Genomic DNA, 24,634 nt, shown 5'->3' with positions numbered 1-24,634 from the left:
TCAACACCATGACACGCTTTTCTAGGTGGTGTTGAGAGCAACAAACAGGCATGATCTCTGGTTCCTGATTTAATTCTCACGTCCCCTGCAAGGCTGTCACCAATGCAGCAATTGCTGTTGCACCCTTTTTCCAGGCTGTGCATCACACATCCAACTCTGTGCTGTGCGATGGCAGTGCTGGGAAGGCCTCTGGGCTTCTCCTTCCACCCACACAGGTAGGGCAAATCCATAGCTCATTCCCCTTGGGAAGGGACTGCTACTTGGGAAAGCCTCCCTAAATTACACAGCCCCTGATGGACCAATCTAATCTGAATAGATAATTAATTACACTGGAGAGAAGACAGACACTGCCTACACATAAGGGCTTTTCCTTTTTAAAATCAGGGGATTGCAATGCAAAAAGAAATAATGATAAAAAGAACTGGGGACAGAAATGGTAGATATTGCCTGCTGAGCCCTGTGGATGTACGAGATTCCCGAGTCACCTGCGGAAACGCCACCTGAGAGAAAAGCACATTCAGGAACCAAAAGCAAAGATGTTTAGCCCAAGAGGAATTAGATGCAAGCTACAGGCACTCCAATCTGAAAAACATCCCTTGAGAAAGCATACCAACAGCTAAATCCTCTATTTCAGTTTGACATCCCAGCTTCCACATGAGAGTGTGTCCAGAAAAAGCCTGCACTGATCTTAGCAACGGAGGAGCCGCAGAAGCCCATGACATCCATTTTTTAGCTGTGGACATTACTGTGTGACTGTGAGCAGCAGCAGGGGAGTTATAAGGAGATGGCATAATGCTTATTTGCAGAACTTTTACTGCTAATTGACATTTCTGCAGGGATCCCCAGACAGCCACACGCAGTGCTGGCTGCCCGGGCCATAGAAAGCAGCTTAACGCCTCATCCTGCGTGGTACCCAAAGGGGGGCTGTATTGCTGACAGAGACTCCAGCAAAGAAGGAATGGATCTAAACACACCTAGATGTGCTAAATCTGAGCAAAGGCACTTGTAACCAATCTTTCCTCAAACAATATGATTGTCTTACAAATGGCATACTTCCTTTAAATTCTACATTTCACAGAGAGATGAGCTAAATCCCTCAGGGACCATCAAAGCATCTCATTTAAGAAATACCAATATAGACGAAGGGAAGCTTCCCTTTCAACCAGCAGGAGCAGCTTCAGAAGCTCATGAAGGTCTTTTTCCTGTTTTGTTATTCTCCGTGTTTAGTGCATGCATCCAAGGAAGCAACAAGATGTGAAGAAACTTTGGATAGCAGTGGAATGTTGTTAATGATTTCCCTTTCACCTGCTTGCTCAGCTTTACCTTTGCTAGGAAGGATTACCTGTTGCTGACAAAAGGTGTCATCTCCTCTCAGATTAATTGCGCTCACATTAATTACTGGCCTGGACCAAGGCTGACCATGTGTAACATTATTTCAACACATTACATCTAACAAGCTTTAAGTACAGTTTGCTGTAATAAGACAGTATATGGTTCTTCCAGTTAGATATAGAATTGCTGACCCTGTTACTCACAGCCAAATAATCCTTTTACTGTGACTCAAATCATGATGGTCGGGTTTTCCAGCCTTTTCTCTCTCCTGTTAGTTCTCCCTTTATGTCTGCTTTTCCTTCCTTCCATCATGGTACATGCATAGCATGTTGCCTCGAGCTTCATTAGGTGACTTGTGGCAGCCCATTTCCCAGCTAAGAGCCCTGCAGGAGCAACTCTCTTCTCTGCTGAAATTGGGGCCCCTAGAATACGTTATTTTCAGGATTATATTTCCCCACAGCACACAGCGAGTGCCTCAGGCTCTATAAAACATCGTAGCGCCACTGACTGTGACTGAGCCCCAGCAGCAGGCACGGGCTGAGGATCTGAGCCAGCCTCAACAGTTGCAATGAGGGCAACAAACCCATCCAGCTACCGTATCCAAGCAAATCCATGTACGCTGTGCTGGTCGCAGCCTTCAGCTGACACACACAAGTCTTAAGAAGGATAAGCCGGTGCCATGCCAAGACGGAGGTGACCACAGTTTGGTTTCCAAAGTTTCCTGTTGCTGGAATTGGGGTTAACACCATCAGCAAATTTTTACTTGGTTCAGCACCTGCTTAATTAGCAGTGGAGATAAGAAAATGAAGAGAACCTGTACCTTAAACATTGGATTCTGTCTGTAGCCAAAATCAATACTGCAGCAATGCCCAAGAGCTCATCTGCCACCAGCCCGAGGGAGCATGCCAAGCCAAAGCCCTGCAGGAGATACTTCCCTTCCCAGCGAGGCTCAACCCAGAGATCAGAGGAGCAGAGACAAGGAATCTGCTTTCTTCGCCTCCAGCTGCACTCTGCTTTGAGAGGCACAGCACCACGGAGCCTGGCCAAAGCTCTTTACAGGCTAAACCAGCAGTGCTGAGCCTAAGAGCAATGCTCACAGAGGGCTTTAAAGGGGCTTTTCCCGCTGAGCTCCGTGCCTGGTAGGACAAAACCAAGAGCTGAGTTCATGGCAGGCAGAGCATCCTGCAAACAGGGAGCTTGTAAACTTAAATGATTTCTCATATAGCCAGAGGGTAAGACACGGGGATTAGACCAAAATGCTTGGCATTTTTCTCCTCTAGTTTTTCTACCTTATTGACTCATTAACTTGCAGTGCCAAAAGTACATCTGGCCTTTGCCAGACACCTCTGGGGTGTCTGATGCCTCTGGCCATACCCAGACCAGCCTCACTATCAGGAGCTTAGCATGACACAACTGCTCTGCAGAGCTCCAGGCTCTAAACAGCCTCACATGTGGATCTGAGCAAAACCCATCCACACACAGCTCCTCCTGGGACCGGTCCTGGTGGCTAGTTAACAGATCAAAGAGCTGAGCCTGCCATCTTTATGCAGGGCTTAATAAGGCAAAGCTCTCTTAAATACCATACATGCTGAAAGGTCTGGGACGTCTCTAAGTATAACCCACCCTAAAGCCCCAGAAGACATCCATGGGATTGAAGGAAGCTGGCAGGATCTGATCTGCACCCACCATGACCCTATAAAGGCCTCTTCCCTTAGGCTGCCACCAGAAGTCCAAAGAAATCCAAATCCCACAACACCCAACTTTGCGGAACTCAGCTGCTTCATGACGTCCATGTAGCCCTGTTATAAAAGGTTTTGTCAATACACTGGTAAGCAGCAGGAAGGTCGAATTAGTTCAGTTCATACATATTTAAGCACCACGACCTGCATTATCAAGCTCAGGCTCAAAATATTTGTAATGGCACAATTAGCCTCAGGCACATTATCTCACTAGTATCAGCAACTGTATGCATTTGTTTACAAATGACACGGGGGGGGGGGAATTAAATGCTGCTGTCGCTGTTGTCAGGGAAACAATCCACTTCTAAATTTTTAATATTTTAATTTAAAATGTTGTATTCTGAGCAGGGATAGTCATTAAAATTGTATGAGGAAAAGGGGAGAACAAAACCTGGTGTATCTACCTATGGAGGGATTGATGTACGCTGTAATTACAGCAGGTGACTGAGGGAAGAAACGTAGCTTTCATGTGAGACCATGGTTACGACTGTTTCAGCACGTTATTTATGACTACTGGTGCTCAAGAAGGAGAAACTAATTTATTCTGCGTGTGTAAATCCTCAACAAAAATTGCAGGTTGGAATACATAATCCACCTTGCGTACTGCGATTTTTATGTAAATACTAGGATCATCACCATAAAAACGGTTGCTCAGGAGAGAGAGATTTATAATGATATAAATGGTAATTTGTGTAGTTGAATTTAATAACTAATATCCCAATTTACTACTTTCACAGAATTGGTGGTACTGGGAAGATGCTCTCCTTGAACAAATACCTTCTAAGGTAGAGATGGACTATCAGATCTGTTGGGAAAATTGCTGCAATACCTTGTCAAAGCATTCCTGTAGAAGAAAAAACAGGCAACAGTAAGAGGAAAGCAGCACATTTCAAACAACATAAAGCTATACTGCCAGTCTGGAGCCTTACACCACAGGATTACCTGTAACCAGTGTTTCTCCAAGGAAGAAACAATACATGTAAATCTTTTTTGAGCCCACTCCTCAAAAAATCCCTGAATGCCCAAAGTTATACCATCCTCTGCAAATCCAACCTCAGTGTCCCATTTCGCTGCCCATCTCCCTGTGCTAGATCACGTTCACATTTTGCTTTTCAAGCTAACACATGATTTGTGCAGCCAGAAAACAATGCTGTATTCCCATTCTGTACCTGAGTAATGTGAGGAACAAGACAAATTGCTGTGCAGAGCCGGGAGCAGGGCGGGCAGTACTTGTCCTGGCTTTGCTTATACCCTTTGGATCCTCCTCACCATCTGGCCATGGCTCTCATTCCCCACCCCATGCATTGTGGGGATATAGAGCATTTGGTGATGGAGTCCTACAAAAAGCTTGGTGTTTTGCTCCTGGCCTATTTGTGTTACCTGAGCTAATAGCTGGCGAGGAGGGGTTCTCATGGGTACCACGTGCATCTGCAGAAACCCTGGCTTTGATTTCTCAAACATGCAAACCATCTGTCGACAGCTTCAGCGCTGGGAGCAGAGGCAGGGGAGTGCCTCCTGTGTCCTGAAGTGGCCCTTTGGAGCATCCACTGAGAGCATCCACTCATTCCCGTGGTCCCATGTACACCCAATCATGCAGCTGGACTTGGTTGCTGGGGAGAAACGTGCCTGGAGCCGGGAGATCCATCAGACATAGCTCAGGCAAATCCAACAGCCCTCCCATGGGCAGCCACTCCAGACCAGTATGCGCAGTCCCCTCCAGCCCCCACGGTGCTGCAGGTACCACATCCCCCATCCCAACAGAGCTGCACTGAGATTAGAAACCTGGAGGAACCTTTTATAATTACCAGTTGGTTTTGCTCCAGGCTGTTGAGATAGGATGCACCTCATTACTGCTGCTTTCCACCCCCAGGCCCTTTATTTGTTTTCCTTTACAGGTGTGAAGTTGTTTGGTTTTTCTCCCAAGTCTATCCTTAAATAAAAACACCTAATAACACCAGCTCTTGGACATTTTTGTGGAGGGGTTAGTAAGTCACAGCGCTAGCTGTGATTCTGTAGATTTAACCCCCCTGGTGTCAATAGGTTCCCAGCTTCACTGACTTCCATTTGATAGAGTTGGAAAATCCTTGACATTTTGCACTAAGGGGTTAATTTGAAAAGGGATGAGAGTTCGGTTTCAGTTACCAGCTTAGGTTTAATAATAAGGGAATGAAAAATTTAGGTTACCTGGAGACTAATCAGAGTGTAAAATTGTCCTTGAAGGTGCACTTCTATGTGAAGGTGAAAACAGGGGATTTTGAACACCATAAAGCTGAAGGAAACGAGAGGAAATACAAAAACAAATGGGGACTTCAGCTTTCTGGCTTTTCCCCGTATCTCTAGCAATATGTAAGAGCACAGCAAACAGATTACACCAAGGCAGTAAAAACTGATCAACACAGCATATGCATTTAATCTCCAAAATAACTGAAACTGAAATGTGATCTAAATTAAAAAGGGCTTGGGCAAAGGAACCAGAGGAACTGAATGTCATTGGAAACCCACAGAGAAACCAGAGCAGCTCCTCTGCCACTGGGTGCAGTCAGGGATGCTGAGCTTTGTCAGGCAGGTTAACCTGGGGAAAGGGCTCTTGAGGGACCTTCCCTGCTCCCCATCTGCCTCTACCCTCCTGCCACCTCTAGTACCCTGCATTCTGAATGGGCACCTACCACAGGCTGTAAAGTTTCTACCTGAGCGGTGAACATTGGCCAAAGTGTAGACAGATCACAGGCTCACAAAATAAATTAGTTATTGTAAGTTCAGCATGGTTTCGGCTAGGATAGAGTTACTCTTCTTCCTAGCAACTGGTATAGTGCTGTGTTTGGATTTAGGATTGAGTGTTGATAACACACTGATGTTCCAGTTGTTGCTAAGCAGTGTTTACACTAAGTCAAGGACTTTTCAGCTTCTCACACCATGCCACCAGCAAGGAGGCTGGGGACACAAGACACTGAGAGGGGGCACAATGAGGACAACTGACCCCAACTGGCCAGAGGGATATTCCAGACCATAGGGCATCATGCTCATGGAGGAAAGCTGCTTGGGAACTGTCTGGACAAAGGCCAGTGAGTGGTGAGCAACTGTGATATACTTCACTTATTTTGTATATTCTAATCCTATTTTATTATTTTTTTTCTCTTCCATTTGGGTTTTTGTGTCAACCCACAAATTTTACTTCCCCCCCCCAAAATTTTCTCCCCCATCCCACTGGGGGTGTAGAGGGAGTAAGCAAGTGGCTGTTTGGTGTTCAGCTACCTGCCAGGTTAAACCATGACAGTATCTCCAAGGAGAGAGATACTGACCATTAAATTTCCAGCAGAGCGCTCTGTGCAGCCTCAATAACCCCATCCCAGCTCCTCTACCTGGATAATAAATCACTCAGCCTAAGAAAGTCCTGCTCTTACTGATTTTCCAGGACATCACTGAGGCAGTCTCATTTAGCAGCCTTGTCAAGCTCTTGCTGGAAAGCTACTACAACGACCTTCATAATGATATAGTGAAAATTATTACATGCCCTTTGTCCTGCAATGTGCAGGATGCCAGATGGGTGTTAATAAAGCAGCCAGAACTCACCCTATAGAATTTCATCCTGAATTTAAAGGCCAGACTACTCAGTACGACTTTCAAATGCAACCCTTGATTTAACTCACACAGAATGAAATACACCCTAACAGAGTCCCAGTTAAGGCTGGCAAGCTCTCTGCATTTCTCACTGACACCCTAAAACCTTGCTCCATCACTACAAGAGAACGGGGGAAGTGAAATCCTTTTGCATATGAGATAAGCTGTGCTGAAGGATGCTCTCATTTGCTGGACTTGCCACAGTTAAGCAATTGTGGTACCATTCAGTAGATAATGCCATGCAAACGTTATTGTTACCACAGATAAAGAAATTAGTGCTAGATGGTTTTTAGAACAAACACTTTGTTTTGTTTTGTTTGTTGTTTTTAATTTCTTTGCAATTTTGGGGGTGTATTTCCATTCTCCATTGCCTTTTCTAACAACACCCAGTGCTACTCGTACAACAGATAAAGCCGAAGTCTGGCATGTAATTAAGATGTTAAGAGGTAACTTTATCTGGACACATAAACCTGAGCACCTGCTTATGAAAGCAGGTGCCAGAATCAATAAGCTCAGGCAGCCTGGAAGCTTGTCCAAGACACTGATTTCACACACTATTAAGCAACCTTTCCGTGTTGGAGCACAGAGGGCATCCACTGTAACTTCTGGAAGCTCTTGCTTCCCAGAACTAGCAATTTCTTTTATCCACACTGCACTACTAATGAATACTCCCAAGCTCAAAACTGGACAGATTTGAATACGGGACAAACTGAGGTCTGCATCTGATTGCTCACACAGTTTTATGCTAACCTTTCAGAGCGTTGTTATGGCCCCTACGTCGTCCAGCAGTCCTCCTGTTGCTCAGCTACTAAAATGATGAGAATTAGAGGTGGTTATGGATGGAAATGAGCCACGGCTTGTTTTTTCAGCAGTAGTGCATTACCTTGTCTGCTGTTAAACTGAATGGGAACAGCAGCTGATTTGATACATAGATGTTTTCAGTTTACACAGAAAATTCTTGAAGCATTCACTGCTGGTATGTTCATTTGCACCATGGAAAGGAACAATTGTTAACCCATGCATCTCTTAGCTATCCGCATAAAAGACAACGGAAAAGTGATGCAAAAGTCCTGAAAACACACTGAGATTTCCCAGGTCACATAATAATTCCCCTCCTCATTTTTGAGATTCAGGTTTCTGCTTTAATTCACAATACCAAAAAGCAAGAACATTGATTGCAACAGAAACATGACTAGAACCTGATTTCAGTCGGTGATCTCTGATCCATATCTTCAGGAAATGGAAAAACAAGGCATTCCTAGTAATGTTTTAACACTGTCTCAAGGTAACGTCAAACGAAACAGGTTAACATGGAGAAAATACACTGCTGGGCAAGAATGGTGACAAAAGGCTGAGCCCTACAAAGACTTACTGAACCTAAACAAGGAATTCAGCAGACCATTAAGTAGAAGGCTCCCTCTCCTCAAGCACATCATTTGAAGAAAGGCTGATGTCAAATGTTAATTACAACGGAAAAGAATACAGCAATGATCACGAAGAAGTACAATAACACCCCCCAAAGCTGCAGCATGCGAGACCTTTGAAGGCTCAGAAGTTCACAATATGTAAAAAGATCAAAAACTCGTGTTCCACTTTGCTAGATCAGAAGATGAGATAACTCTCTCTTTTCACATAATAAAGGGTTTCCTTTTTCTTCAGCTCTTCCCAGCATATTCTTCTAAACCATCTGTAAAACAAGAAAACAGAAGGGAAATAATTGAAAACTTACAGAGAATAAGAACAAGCCATTCGGACAAAACCGCTCTGAGAAGACAGAAGCTATCAAAAGAAACTGAGAAGGACGTGGAACAAGTCTGTAGACTTTATTGCTTAGACCTGTTTCTTTTTCTGAGACCAGTATCTCAAAAAACCCCAACAAAAATGCTGCTGAAACTCTGTGTGAGCGCACAAGCTGGGCTATGGGGAGCTGACACTTCAGCTGTCAGCATGACATTGGGGAGAAGTGGCAGTGTTTATAAAGAAAATAGATTTATAAAGAGGAAAATACAAACAGGGCTTTCCATGCTGCCACTGGCATTTTTTGGTCCTAGGGCTTGTTATGCACCAGTCACAAGGCTAAAGCCTCTAGTCCAAAATCGCCTCCATCTTATCAAACATTAATGTGATCCCTTAATAAGGCTTCCCCCCACACACATTCCTTTTAAAACTGTTTTAAAAGTCAATCTCAAGAACACAAAAGAACAGTGTCTTCTGTGATCTGGTATTTCCATCCAGCTGGATGAGATCTGTTCCTGAGTTAACCACGGTAGACAGGATGGCATCAGGGAAGTTCACCTGTTTCCCACAAAAGCCATTTTCAGGCCACAGCTCACGTTCCCTACCTGTTTCTTTGTCTTTATTTTCCTAAGTAACTTTGTTGTCATTGTGCTGTAATTAGAAAACAAAGTGCATCTCCAATAGCATTCAGGTCTGCAACCCATTATAATAAATTAGTCTCATAAAGTAATAAAACAACAAAAAAAAAGTGGCAGGATCCAGTGTATCAAAAATTCACTTCAGAGGTCTGCCAAGAAAATAAATTTGGATTACATCCATTCCACTGGATCTCAGGGCCTATGCAATGCCATGGATCTTAATTGCTCATGAAGTCTTTCCTATGGAAACATCTTCCGTTTCCCTTGATGGGGTTGGAAGCCAACTTTTTGCTCTTCAGCTTATCAAATGTTTGAGGCTTTTGTTCCCCAGGATCTAAGGAAACACAGAGAAAACAAACCCAGTGCAGCCATAAGAATCCTGCTAAGGTAAAAATACTTAATTCCTTCCATTCTGGGGGCTTTAGTGAGCTGTTAGCATACAAAATTTCAAGCTTTATCACAGTCTAGTACAAATGGGTTACTTATTTTTATATACAATATAGGTGGCATGGACAGTGAAGAGGAAATCTGCAATAGCTTTTAAAGGCCTGCTGATGAAACTGGAAAGATTGGGTCTGATTGTTTGGAGCAAGTCATCTCCAACAGCAGCATCTGAGCATCAGTTTTTGGACTGACTCCGTGGGCTCTTGGGAGCGAGGGACTGCCAGTAGCAGTCCCTTTATCAGCAGGGCTTTTGGGGCTGCTTTCCTACGAGAAGAAGCATATTCAGGAAAGCACTTTCAGTTCAAGAAGTAGAGGCTCAAGACCAAAAAGAAGGCTTTGCTCAAAAGTTTTCTGCATCTTGATCAAGTCGTTATGCATAAAAATAGCCCAGAACCACCTCCAGTGTGCTTTTTGGCCTCTTTTATGTGTCCCTATTGATAAAAAATTGCTTCAGGGTCAGCAAGGATGTGAGCCAAGTGGTTTGGTGACTTAGATGGAGGCACAACTTCAGTTGCATAGGTAACAACAGTGGCCCCAATAGATATACTATCACCCCTAAATGAACACTTTGCTTGAAGTATAAACAGTCCTGATACAAGTTAGGGTTTCACCGAGCTACAGAGGCACTGTGGAAAAAAACACAAACCAACCAACCTGTACCAGCCCTGGAGGTACTTTCACAACGTTTCTGAAAGTGACAATACTTGGAAAATAAAATTAATGGAGAATTTGAGAGCCTGAGGATATCTTCACAGAAACGCAGTTAGAACGTCTTGAAACTGGCTAATAATTTCTAAATGCATCTCGGCTTCTATTGAAAACTTCTCATGAAGTCTGGGTTTGAAGACCGCAGGTTATAAAGAACCATGGTATTTTTTACTAATGATATTATTAAAAGATGCCTCTTAGTTTAGCCTGATCTTGCAGTCATTGATTAAACTCTGGATATCATTGAAGGGTAGATAAGAAGGTGGGAAAAGCTGGTAGCCTGGGGTTGCAGTCCTAATTGCATGCTTACACTTGCATTTCTGTAGCTTTTAACTTGATGACATTTTAAATGGAGAGATTAATCGGCCTTTACTTTGTTATTTGCGATGTACACATTCAACACTGCGGGCCAGATAAACCAGGCAACATAAATTAGTCACCTTATTGGCAGGTTTATACCACCAGAGCATCTGGTCCTCCCTGAATTAATTTGTACTGCAGACAGGAGCCGAGTACGAGCGCTCTTTTAAATTCATGTGAAAAATACGAATATTCATCTTTTTTTTCACTCAGCTCTCTGTCTGGTCGTGTTTTTCTCAAGCAGGTTCTCCAAATTCAAAGTGACACGAAGCATGGGACTTACCTCTGGGAGTCTTGCACGCTCAGCCCTTCTCACAGACTAGCGTTTGCTGGGTGGCAATATGGAGTTCCTGCTTGTCAGGCACTGCACTGCTTGCCACGGGAAAGCGCTTGGCACTATCGGTTGTTTTTCAGGTAGGACATCTGTGGAAACCGGGTTTGTGCAGCAGATAAAGCAGCTTGCCATTTCCTGGCCTGCCAGGTCCTTTCATAGAAGTGCCACACAAGAAATAACGCTCTACATTGATGTAAAATTCACATTTTAAAACTCTTGAAGCATTAATTCTTTATCTTACTGAATTATAGTGAGGTAAGAGGGAGAAGCAGGCCACGGAAGAAGGAGAAATGGGAAAGACTCTCATTTTGAAGTGAGATTTAGGGATGGATATGAAAACTAACAATACAATGCCCACTTCCGGCCGCTGAAGCACTCATATGGGTGTCAGGGCAATAACAGCCAAGTGAAGTTACTAATCTTCCATTAACATGTGCAGCAACACCAGATTCTAGTTACTCAGATCACCACAGAAACCCAGCAAGCTTCCAACCTTCACTTTCTGATTTGGGAAGCACTAGCAAAGCCAAATGCTGGGGTGAAGGAGGAAGAGAGGACATGTCCTTCTCATCAGGGGCATGATAAGTGCACAGAAAGGCCCTGGGAGATACTGGAAAGGTGTAAAATAGGTACAGGGCATGATAAGGATCACAGGGTCAGTGATGAAGGGCAGATGAAGTCAGTTCTCTAGTGCAGAAGTGCATGAGGGAGACTGGGAATGGTTTGGGAATCCACGGGTTTGGATTTCTTCACTATGAGGGTGGTGAGACACTGAAAAAGAGAAACTCTGGATGTCCCATCCCTGGAAATGTTAAAGACCAAGGTTAGATGGTGCTTTAAGCAACCTGGTTTAGTGGAAGGTGTCCCTTCTCATGGCAGGGTGGTTGGAACTAACTGATCTTTAAGGTCCCTTCCAACCCAAACCATTCTAAGATTCCATGATTGGAATGCTTAGCTTAAAAACCTGGCTCCCAACTGAAGCTATTAAGGTGCCCAAGTCAGACAGTCAGATACAGTCAGGCATATCCAAAGACATTAAAGTCTACCCTGTTGATAATAGGGCTCCGGTGGTTTAGAAATTTTACTCTAACATTTGCTTTTACTGAAATGAATCAAAATAATAAAAAAACTGTCAAAATTTAAATGATCCAGTCTAATATTTTTTTCTTTTCTCCCCCCTCCCCCTCCTCTTTTTCAGTCAGAAGTGCTTACAGTAGCAGACTAGACTTCGTAATAGAACCCGGTTATTTTTATACATCGTATTAAATAGGAAACATCACTGTTTTTACAATTTAGGTTATGAAATAAAAATGTCACCAGTGTTGCTTTAGGTTTTAATGATCATTTTCTACAACATGAAATAGTTTGATTACCAAGACCTGCCGGTAGTCAATGATGGCAACTCACAAATAATGCTTCACACACCTAACAAACATCACACAAAACGTACCTTTCGTTACGTGTTTTAATAACTGGAAGTAGTTTGATTCTGATTTTTATACAACCAGTTATATATGAATATGTACACATATTCAGTTCCAGTCACAGTGTGTGTGTCTATATATATGTATATATATATATATTTGGATCTGCAGCAATATAAAATGAGCTTTACCTGTATATACATGTGCAAGTCTGAATGAGTCCTGAGTAATTTTAAAGCACTATTAGTCAAATCCTGTAAATTTGAAACTGATGCAAATGAAACTCAGGTTTTACAGTGTTAAGCTATTGTGAAGATGCTATTTTTCAGGAAAAAAAAAGAAATATAGCACTTTGCATTAGCTTTATGCATAGCTCTGAGCTCTGTACAGTGAGTGCACAGTATCCACTCGCAGTCTGGGTAATTAGAAAATCTGAAAAGATGCTGACAGCATTCTTCAGTAACTATTGCTTCCTCTGCTTCTTAATTAATGGCAAGTGATTCGTTCTGCTCCAAAACAACCAAGTGTGGAAGACTTTTACAGGGTTTAAATTATATTCTTTCTGCTGCATATATTTTTGTAAACATTCAAGTTACCCAGGCCCTTTAATTATACAATTATACAGTCAAATAGTTAAAATACATATCTGGGAGGGAAAAAAAGAAATATCAGTGGAGTATGAGCATTACCTCAAACATGACAGTATGCTGTAAGGCAACAGAAGAGGAAGTGTTCTTTAAGAAACAGCTTGGACAGAAACCAAAAGGCTGCTCAGAAACCCTCTGTCAGCATGACACACCACCATGGTAAACTCGAGATGCTCTCGCACCATCAGAACAAATTGTCTGAGCAAATGGGAAGGAAGCACTCCTGCTAAGGAACGGTTCCAAACTCAGCAAGAGAACGCAGTATTAACAGAGCAACTTACACAAAAGGTCTCTATACCCCATGCCAGGAAAATGCAGGCACTGATATGAGAGCTGGTAAAGGACACAGGCTGGGGTGTAGATGTCTTTAACTGGAGTTGTTCTGATGCAACTTTCCAGGTATGGAGGAAGATAACTTTTCTTCTTCCCCTCATTTCTCTTGCATGGCAAAAGTGAAGGCACCACTCCAACTGTGCTCCTCTGGCATAACGGTCCTGGCACAAAAGTTAGCTGGTCCCATGGCTGCTATAGTCAAAAACGCCTTTCCTGAAGAAGGGTGAGAATTCGCAGATGGTGTATTTTGACAGAGTTAGCCCCACTTTATCAATGTGCAGTGGAGACGAGGGAGAGTTCAGCATTGCAGAGAAAAAGCTCCTGAGGTATTTCTGTGGAAAGAAATGCAAAATGTCATAAGGCTGATTTGCTCAAACTGATCATGACCTCTTTAAAGAACTAAAACAATAGTGGTATAAAAATAAAAGAAGAAACAAGATCTCCATGACTGTGAAAATTCCTTTTAATAACCATCAGCTTTTAAATCCATCCATAAAACAGGTCTACTGAAATACCTGTATTAAGCTCAGGAAAAGCAGAGAAGTAATATTTTCCACTTTCTTCCTCCGCCAAGCTTAGTAACAGTTTTATTCTGTGCTTGTGTGATGCTTTCTGGTTTATTCTGTAGTCATGTAATGCTTTCTCCTAATCATGACCTGCTAATACTGCCGTCTAGCATTACCAAACACTATAGCAGGTGCAAACCTCAAATCCATTCTGCAGGAATTTCACTACATATGGGCAAAAAGGGACTTCAGAAATCCTTCCCTCATCAAGCCTCCACAAGCCTTGCATCGAAAGGGATTTGTTTTGATCAACGCCATCTGCACAAGGATTGTATGACTTCCATATTCTCCCAGAACCTACCAGCATGTTTTCACTGAGCTACCCTCTCAATTTAAGTCTTTTTTTTAAGTCACATAATAAGCATTCCCCTTCCCTGAAGTTAATACCCACCAAACGCTCTGCAACTCACATCTATTTGTACCTACAGAACTCTGACAGATGTACATTAACACCCAGCTAGTTTTCACGAACCTGATGAGGTTTCCTTCACACCTGGGTTGAACTATTACTATCACTTAGCATGGTTTCCTAAGTCGTATTTATAAATTTTGAATGAAACACAGTAGGTAAAGCGGTGATCAGACAGGTGCTATAAAGCACATAATGCCACCCAAAGAGGGACATGTCATCTGGAGTACAGGGAGAAACTCCTTTGCTCTGCCGCAGACTGATCACAGGAAAAGGCAACTTGAGAAATTACTCCCTAATCTTGGATTTAGTGGGAAATATATCTGTAAGACAGAACAGCACAATCTCCTCTAGAGAACACAAAGTTTGCTTATTTCAATACAGCAGCTTTTGCCTAATGGAAGCAGTTTGTTCAGGAAGCAATCCTAATTATTCACTCTCAAGGAGAATTCCTCCATGCTCTAACAACCTGTTATCTACTGAAGTACCTTGGAAACCAGCTGTATTAATATTACGGAAAGCAGGATAACAAAAAACAAGGGAAAAAAAAAAAGGAAAAGAGCAGCTGGCACATCAGCTTTTCTCTTGGCAGGATTGGTGAATTTTCTTTTCCATTCAGATCTCCCACAGGTTGTATTAATGTTCATGGAAAAAAAAAATCCTTATAATAATGCCTTCAAGATGAATTCTAACGGATTATGAGGTAATTTAAAGTGAGCAACAGATGTCAACATTTGTCATAATTAGCTCAAAGTAGGGCCCTTTAAAAAAAGTCCCAATCCAGTAATGCCTGAAGGATGAATATGGGAGAAAATCAAATGTAAAACATGGCATCCCGTTAGATTTTAGGCATTGTGCTGAAAAGTTACTGCAGTAGTTTCAGTTTATGGTTACTGAAGGCTCAAAATTACCCAAATATCTCGCTGGAGACATTGCAAGACCTATTGCATTCACCTTGGTTTGTATGGTCAGATAACTGACTGTCATGCCTTTTCTGTACAGCCATTACTCATTGTTTTGGCATGATAACTCTAATGGCAGAATGAAAAAATCCTTCTGCTATAAGATTATACTTATCTGACAGGGAAAAACTAGGAACAGCAGGTATACTTATCTTCCCAGATCTCCACACAAGAGCTGCTCAGTGAATATCACAGATTCTTTGAACATGAAAAAGATCCTTGGGAAAATGGCAACAAACAGACCCTACCAGATTATGATGGAATTAATTTTGTACGAAGGTTTCCAGCCATATGGCTTGGCATTATGTGCTCTTCAGCAGCCGCCTCTGAGAAAATTAGCCCTCCTATAAAACCCTTATCTGCATTTGCCCTTGTTTGCAATGCTGATGGGTTAGCCTAACACAAAGCTGACGTGCCCTTGACACAAAGAAGCTGTTGCTTCCACGAAATAAAGGCTGCTCTGCCCAAATATGCTGGCTAGGATTGAAGTCCTGTAGTGAGGGGAACAGTGACTAACAGCAGAAGTGTGTGCTCGCACCACAACCATATGTCTCGATTAAAGAGCTGTGGCTAGGCACTAAGGGGGAAGGTTGCCCTGTCCTGCTGGCTGCAATGTGGATGACAAAGTGGAAGAAAGAGGGAGGAGAGAAGGAAGGGTGGTCCTTATTGGTGCATGGAAAGATGCTTCTCAAATTCAGATGGGATGGGAAGAAGATGAGGGTCACAGCAAACTGGAAGAAGTGCAGGAGCACATCAACCCCAAGTGCTAGAGACGGCGGAAAGAAAATCTGCTCATAGATCCAAAAGGGACTCGACATGGATTTTGTTTGCAACCCAGGAGGCCACTGCAAGCTGCTGGAGTGGGAGCAATGCTAGATGAAAGGAAGTCCCCTGTCAGGACTCAGTGGGCAGCAGAGGAGTTGTTTTTCAAAGCTTTTATATTAAATCCATTTCCAGCAGCAGATAAATTTTTTCTTTATTTACACAACAGTGTTATTGGTGCTGAGTCAAAACTAGGTGGGAAGCACTCTAGTACTATTATCTTTTGATACGTTCCCTTTAAAAAGCAGAGCTCAGGGTGCCTTCATGGAAACGAGCAAATTTTATACAAATTAATGCTGTGGCTTCCTACCAGCACTTCACCCACAGCATCTGAACCACTGTCCCTAGTATGCAAAACGCTACGTTACAGCAATCCTACTTTTTGTAGGTTTGCATGAGTAACTTGGAAAGAAAGAACTAGACAACTGCTACAACTACTCCAAAAGGCTTGGGTTTAGTAGCCATTTCTGTTTGGTAGCCTTTCAAAACTCCAGCTATTTGTTCTGGATTATTTAGCCTGGTAATCGGTGTTCTTCCAAATGCACTTAGGAGTTTCATTTCACTAATAGTGCTCAACCTGCTACGTTGCTGGAAAAATATCCTAATTATACATGTGTAAACATACATGTCTCAGTGTAAGGGCACAGGACCCTGGCAATGAGGATGTAAAATGGGTAACAAACACCAATCGTATGGGTTCCTCAGTCTAAACACACATTCAGGAGCAGCACTTTAGAAAAGTGAAACACTTTTTTCATGTACAAAATGCTTAGAGACAGAAAAAAAGATAGAAAAGACAGAAAGGGTAAAAAAAAACAGTCTGAAACAGGAAAAGCAGTATTTTTTCTCTTCTCTGCATGCATTAAAACCTTCAGGGCCTGTAACTTAAATTTTATGGCAGCCAAACTTGAAAGTTTTAACTTTGTATTTTGCATTCAAGTGTTTGCAAATGAAACAAGGCTGGAGAAGGCGCTGAGAGACCCAAAGGTTTTACGTTACTTGTGAGTTTGAGTAGCTTTCCCTCCCTTTTAATTACATCAACAGCAAAATGGCAACCATTTCAAAAGCTTATTAAAAAGAACTTGAATAGGATTCACCTTTTTAGCACTAGGCCAGCGTTCATCTTATGCTCAATCCTTCACCAAAGCAAAGTCGTTCTAATGATTTTTGCAGTACTTCGTGACGTGGGACCTCGTAATTTTATACGTTATAACAGAAACCCATAACTTAATTTAAATTTATTAAAGTTATTACAATTAAAAAGCTTTCTAGAATGCAAAAGTGTTCTTACCATACTTTCAATTGTGGCATAAAAGAGAAATTCAGTTCAACGACATTGTTCTCATAATCCATTACAAACAGCCACAGCCTCAGAGACCAATAGCAGAGCTTAGCAAGAACTGGATTTTCTCATTAAACTTTGGTGTGCTTAAAAACTCATCAACTCTGGGACTTCCAGAAAGCAAAGAAAACTCTGAGCTTTCTCTCTTCTGCCACTCTTTCTAGCAATTAAATAAAAAAAAGTCACGTGTTTTAAATTCTTCAAATATAACACATTACAATTAGCATTATGAACATCACCTGCTCATATTTGACAGAGCTGAAAGCACCACAAACTTGAATAAGTTAAATCTTACAAGGCTTTGGGGATTCTTGAAACAATAGCTTCTTTTCTTTGAAACAATACCTCCCTTTCAACATCTACACATCAATGTGGCAGTCAAAAGCTTTACCACAAGGGCACAGAAGGTCACTGGTGGCAGAGACAGGACTAATTAACTTGCTCATCTAACTTCCAGCACCAGATCTGCTCTCCCTTTAATACAGATGCTAGTTTCTCTCAGCACCAATCATATAATTATCCTGTTGACTGGTGTTAAGTGCTGCAAGCTTTAAATCAAATCTTGATTTGAATCATTCATAGAGCAAAGCATACCCAGGTATCAACAGCTGTCTTCTATAGGATAAGAATTTGATTACAAAAGAAGAAACAGACTGAAGCACATTCCCTGACTCTGAAACACCACATCATGCTGCTATTAGGTATTTGCAAAGTAAGATCTTCCCAAGGAAGACTCTAATACAAAACAAGCAGACAGGAACGTGCTTCGCTTCCAATCTGTGATCACAAAAATAAGGATCTGCTTAGAAGACAAGGCACGCAAAGGAAGCCCGCTATAATGCAGAAATGGGAGTGCATCTCCTGCCTTTGTCTCCTAGAAAGAAATTGTTAGGCATATGCAAAGAAAACTGAACATTTGGGGATCCTTTCCCAAATTAACTAACTTTCTCTATTTAGATCACTGGTACCTTAAAGAGAAAAAACAAATTACTTTAAGGGTGGTTCTTCAAATAGGAAAGACTGCAGCAATGCCAGCTATCAACACTAACTACCGTCTACGGCAAAAATAAAAGCTCATCTGAAACGGCAACGGTGTCCCACATGAGATTTCATTCTGGCGAAGGGCCCTGTCTGGGGAGATGCTATACATAGAATTTGATGAGAAGAGATCATGCATCTTCCAAGGAAAAACAGGATTCAAACTTCTCATTGTATCTGCTTCTTCCTTGTGGTTTTGGTTGGGTTTTGTTTTCCTTACCGGCAAAAAGTCAGAGGGAATGAACACACTGTACAGGGAGGTAAACTAGGGCTGGAGTGCAGAAGACAGGAACCCTTAGGAAAAGGGCTGCAAAGCTAAGCCAGCTCTGCTTCATCCAAGACACACACATCTCAAACACCACACAGGACTGGATTACCTGGGTCAGGTGTAGAGGACCAGGAAAGCCATTAGCCATGATATAGGAAGTTTCTTTATGAACTGAATTCCAAGGGAGCAAGTTCTCTCATGCTGAATGCCCCAACATTACAAAGCAAGGGGTACTCTAGCTGTCCAAACTAGATGCTTTGTCCAGGCAGGGATCCCAGCAGGCTCCTCCTGCAGCCTGCAAGAGTAGCCTGGTCCTCCAGATCACAACTTGGTTCACCCCAGCTAAGCTTCTGCCCTGTGTCTCCCACTGAAACCATCTCCCCTTTCCTTAGGGACCACCTGAAGCTAAACTGGCTAATTAGCAGTGAGTAACTGCTAGCATAATGTTCTGATAGCCCTCTAAAAGTAGATTTAGATCCATTTCTGAATTTATTAAATTTGAGCAAGCAGGAAAAGAACTGGCAGACAGCAAGAATATAAAATATGAGGTAACACTGCTTTGGAATGCAGCAGCTCAAAAGGATGGGAGACCACATATAGACTATGACTATTAAATTTACCTCCAGCAGTTCAATATTCAGAACAGCTCTCCATTCACCAGATATTAACTAGCTCAGAAACATTTTGGCCTTCTGTGGAGTCTTCTCCTTTTTTTTTTTTTATAATAAAGGAAACATGATGCTTCAATTCTTCTCCCCAACACCCTGACATATATTACAAGTTATCATAAGGCAGATCTGAGTAAAATATGTGAGCAGGACAACATGTGATATTCAACATCTCGAGATCTCAAGTGATATTTCAGGCCCCTCAGGGACCTAATGTCACTTCTGGATCCATACACATTTATCTCTTGCACTCACCCTTAGGTTATTACGTGCAGCTGTGATTTCACAGCAATGAGAAAAAGACTTACTGCCTGGGATACTACCTGCTGCCTGAAGGATCTTATTTCTGTGAAAGATTTGGAGAGAAAGCTGCTAAAATTATGACATGAGCACCTGAGCCAATATCTCTTACAGAAAGGCCAGGATGACTGGGTTCTCCTTATAAGAACCTACAGTATTAGGCCACTGTCAAAGCTGTGCAAAGCTTCCTTGAGGAGTCAGGGGTAACAAACGCCTCCAGAATGTATCTATCCCACAGGAACCCAAGACCTTGCTCTAGTTGCACAGGATGCGTGTGAGCAGAGAGATTCTTCAGAAGAATAAAGACAGATTCACGTTTGCAAATGACAAGTCTCCACCATGTTAGTCATCATATTAAAGGGGGGGTTATTTGCTTCAGATTGGTAAACCTTAATTACGCCCAAGTTCGGATTAACCAGCTCCATGTTACACAAGCCAAGAATAAGGGACTGACTTGTTTTAATCAAACCCTTCCTGTTCACTTTGATTAGGCCTAATCAGAAGAGAGGCTCTCTACAGATAACGCCCAGGAGTCACTGAAAATATAGACAGAATTAAGAAATCTAGAACTTCCTAATCAGTATCACCTCACCTTGTGTTTGCAGGTCTTCTATGTATACATACAACTGCACCCCACACCACAACACTTTCCATCCAAACCAAATTTAACATATAACCATGCACAATGTACATGACCAGCTTTCTATAGCGTGCCTATGTCAAACTCCCCACTGCCTCACCAACAGACTTTGCCTGCATGAATGTCCTCTTACCACGGGTGGAAAGCAAGCCTAGCACTGTAGTAACCGGTACTGCTGGGGATGCAGCAGCCAGGCACAGCTTTGGGGGGAGCAGAGCACTTGCTGCCTGTGCTGTGGGCTGGCTACGTTTCCTGAGAAACCCAAGATTTATGGGTTTCCCTTAACAGAGATAATACATGCATGGCAATTTATGCTATGTTATTAATTATTAGCAAATATCTTGCCAATTTGACTGTGATACACATATGTAAACTCTTAACTTGTTAGGCTGAACTTGTTTGCTAAGGAGCTAGACAGGAGGTAAGATTGAAAGCTCCTACCAAATATTTAATGCAGCTCTTTTGTTAGTGAACAGATTTAGCTACACAGCTCCAAAATGTTTAACATGGCTGTAAATGCTGGATCTGTAATATCAGAACTTTACTTTGATAACAAAGAATTTAGCCTTTGCTATTGTTAAAGCTACAAAACTATGGAGTTTGTGGCCCTAACACTGCAGCAGTCTGTGTTGGTGGTGGACTTAACCAAAAGCAGATAGAGAAGCAGCAATACCACACACACCACTCCTCTGGGCACGTTTAGAGGTACTTAAATGACTTTGGAGCTAAGTGGTAAGAATCAAGCTCTCTAAGCAGCTGAATTCCATTAAAAAAACAGGACTTACATTTTTAGCCCCTTGGGAAACTCTCCCTATGGTTTTTATGTACAGTGTAATGCCGGTTCCTTGAATCAGGGTTAGTTTCCTCCACAGCTACGCAGGTGAAAGCAGATTTTACCACTACATCTCCAGAAGTGTTTGAGTGCCACTAAAATGTTAATATTACCCAGGGTGATACTGAAATTTCCTTGAATTCAAACACCTTTCTGAATTTTCATAATGTACAAGCATTCTGAGAGATGCCAGTTATGATTCAAGGTGAAATTGCTCTCCTAGGCTTTCAAAATCCAAACTATTCATTATAGCTATTTAGAGCATTTTTCTGTGCAAGTCTAATGGCATGAGTACATTATGTTGAATTACTATTATGCTGCATCAAATGAATTAACTTCCGAAGTCAGTCTACGTCCCAAATAACAATATTATTCTGCCTGAAATTAATTTAAAATCAACGGGACTTAATATTTCTCACAACGCCTGCATGCTAAAAGCTCATATTCATTGGCTTTAAGTAGCTTCAATGAAAACTGAATTGTTGGCTGGCAGGAAAAAAAATAACACCAGGCAGCAAGGGCTATGATTTACAGGCGTTCTATCAGTGTGAAGTCTGCTTTTGGAAGGGAACAGCCATATTAAAAAGATCAAAACAGACCTGACTAGTGAAGGAAACCAATCTTTTCTCCGGAGCACAAGTCAAAACAAAGTCCTGTCAAAATCTATTCAGAAAGAACAACAACAGGATTGAATTTACCACGCATCCCTGGGCCAGCAGTGAGAGCGTGTCGTCTGCTGGAGTGGCCTTGGCAAACAGCTACCAAAGCATTTGACATGCATCACCCTCTACTTCCTGTGGTGAAATCAGATACTGGAGGATGACTGATATGCTCACTTTGAAAAGGGATAGCACCAAGTTCAACCCAGCGTCCTTGGTCGAGTGCTCCCTTTATTCATCTGCTTCCATCTGAACGTGGAGAGCCATTATTGGAGACTGATAAGGGTACACAACTCTGAAGCTTGATTTGTAGAAGAATGTTGGGAAATTTATTCTGAACTGACAGCAAAATACATTCAGATGTGGAGCTAAACTGGAGTTCACACTATATGCTGTCACGTATTCTGAACTTACTAAATCAGGATAAACATACCTCCTTATTTTCTGATACTCTGAAATCTCTCAAAGGGAAAGAAAAATAAAAGGCCTCTGTATTGCACATCTTGTTTAATTCTTCAACTGTACTGGAGTAAGCATTTTATCATAAAAGACCCAATATCTACTGACTGTAATCAATAAGTAAAATTCCTTTTATTTATCCAGTTTTTGAAGCCAAGAGGGCCCCACGTGAGCAGCAGCACCACCCAAAAAGGATGAAGTGCTTTGCTGCTCAGAGCTGCTACAGCTCCTCTTCGAGAGTGCCGCTTCAAAAAGAAAAGCCAGGTGCCTTGGGCTGCCCCAGTGATGCTCTGCAGGATGGGAACCTGACGTGTGAAATCGCTCTCAGATGACTAACTGCAGTTTTACTGTCTGCAGGCAAGGCAGACATCAGCTGAAAAGCAGTTATTTTTGTTCTTAATTTTTTTAAGCAGTTACTAGAGGTTATAAAAGGCACTTGGTGCAGACTAGCTAAACCTAATCCAGAAAATGATTCATGGCGTGGATTTCATATAGTTGATATCCACAAAAAGGCCCAACCACACAAGCTCTTGCCTTTGTGGATGTGTCTACACTCTTTCCTTCTGTGTTCCCATTGCATCCAAATTCCTTTAATAGGAAATTAAAATCATCACTCCAAGACTCTATAGTTTAGACTATGGGTATGAAACAATCTTCTTTAGGATTATAAAACACTGACATTTGCAGTGGTTTGCTTTGGCACCAGCAGTCATACCGGGTGCATATTCATATCTGTGACAAAAGGAAAAGCTTCCTTTTATCTTTCAATGATCAAGTGTATTCTGAATGCCTTCTGAAGTCTATCTCACTGAGATGCTTCCAAGAACGGTATTTACAACTGCACTGTCACAAGCAAACATTCAATCTGCAAGAGCAGGCTAGTGAGCAGCTGGCTTTAAAGCTCTTCTTAAAATGCTTTGGTATTAGGGATGTTGTTGCAAGTTGAGAGTCTAATAATTCCCTTTTAGTAATCACTTTGAACTGACACATAATCAGTAGCTTTCAATAGTCTCTGTGACTGACATCAGAGCTGGGAAAGATCAACCCCCATTTGACAGGGGTTTTGCAATAGAAACTCCTGTTACTAGCATGTAGCAGGTTGCCTCCATCAAACACATTAAAGGATGAGGCTGTGTAACAAGGGCTGGTGGGATGTACTCATGAAGTTCATACTGAATATTCAGATGATGAATCATCTGCTCATGGCAGAGGGTTGGAACTAGATGATCGTAAGGTCCTTTCCAACCCAAACCATTCTGCGATCTCCAATGTAATTAAAACATTTCTGCCCTCATGACTTCAAGGAAAACCTCAAGCAATGAGGTCTCAAACAGACTCACACACTCCCTTTGCCCAAATTCGTCAACAAATACTTTGAGATCTTTTTCCCCTCGGGTGACTCTTTCACTGTTTGCCACCGAGGTGTTAATTCTGAACCTAACTACACATTTAGATAGCAAGAATGAATTCAAGTTTAAGGAAAGATGCTATTTTCATTATTTCGTGTTTTCCTTAAGAACCAGACTTTTGGAGTCATGCAAACCCAGCAGAATCTCACCAGCTTTAGAACCTTTTACCAAAAAAAAAACCCAAATCCCCCAGAAACTACCACCTCCAAAGGAACTCGAGTGAGAATACAAACTAAATACAAAACAAAGCATTTGGCTACTAAGTTAAAGAACTTTTTTTGGAAGCTTAACTTTGACTGTAGGTAACAGCAATATTTCAGTCAGTTCAGTGTCTTCGATGCTCTCCCCCGCCAGTTCTACAGATTTGAGAGCAAAATTGAATTATGAAGTTCATACAAGATTTATTCCTGCCTCTTGCATTAACACCTATCATTGAAAACCTCATCAGCAGACATTAGGAAGTGAGGAGGTTAAGGACAATTGTATTATTAATTTTAAATAAATTGAGCGTGTCTACCTTTTAAAGAGCTTCAAAGAACCAAGGGAATAAAAGAAGCGCAGAGACAACGCCTGGAAGATGTATGTGCTCCTACAAAACTTGACGTAAGCTTACCCTACCATACTGTTACGGTTTGACCTTTCATTCTCTGAGCTCTGTAAGTGGCAGCAAAAGGAAACACACGACTCCTACCGACCACTGAGCTCTCTGATCATGCATCCCTGATCAGGGATTTTGTTTGTTCCCCTTTGCTGTCCACAAACAAACATGAGGAAATGCAAGAGTGGGAACAGGGAACGAGAAACAGGGAACAGAGACAAGGAGACAGGTCAAGGCTTGGGGGACTTTTTGCTTTCCTTTCAGCAACAACCCACTGGGATTCTGTCAGCATGACAACTGGTTTTTTCCCAAGCGTGCTAGTGACAGCAGGAGCAGAAAAGAAAGCCT

At 42.1% G+C, this 24,634-nt stretch overlaps 1 protein-coding gene across 3 annotated transcripts in view; it reads right to left on the bottom strand.

Annotated features, from left to right (window-relative positions):
• Positions 1 to 12,230: 12,230 nt before the first annotated feature.
• Positions 12,231 to 24,634, bottom strand: part of KIF16B (kinesin family member 16B) — a 139,910-nt gene continuing 127,506 nt past the window's right edge. For all 3 annotated transcript variants that reach the window (XM_057423345.1, XM_057423347.1, XM_057423346.1), the window contains one exon: positions 12,231 to 13,646. In XM_057423345.1, coding sequence (XP_057279328.1) covers positions 13,488 to 13,646 — 159 coding nt within the window. In that variant the 3' untranslated portion in view covers positions 12,231 to 13,487. The remainder of the gene's footprint in view (positions 13,647 to 24,634) is intronic.

Source organism: Pezoporus wallicus, unplaced genomic scaffold (assembly GCF_028554395.1).
Source record: "Pezoporus wallicus isolate ANWC-B61680 ecotype Strahan unplaced genomic scaffold, APGP_CSIRO_Pwel_v1 contig_4191, whole genome shotgun sequence".
NCBI lineage: Eukaryota > Metazoa > Chordata > Aves > Psittaciformes > Psittacidae > Pezoporus > Pezoporus wallicus.
The sequence above is the reverse complement of the archived record's forward strand: the minus strand, read 5'-3'. Positions and strand labels throughout refer to the sequence as shown.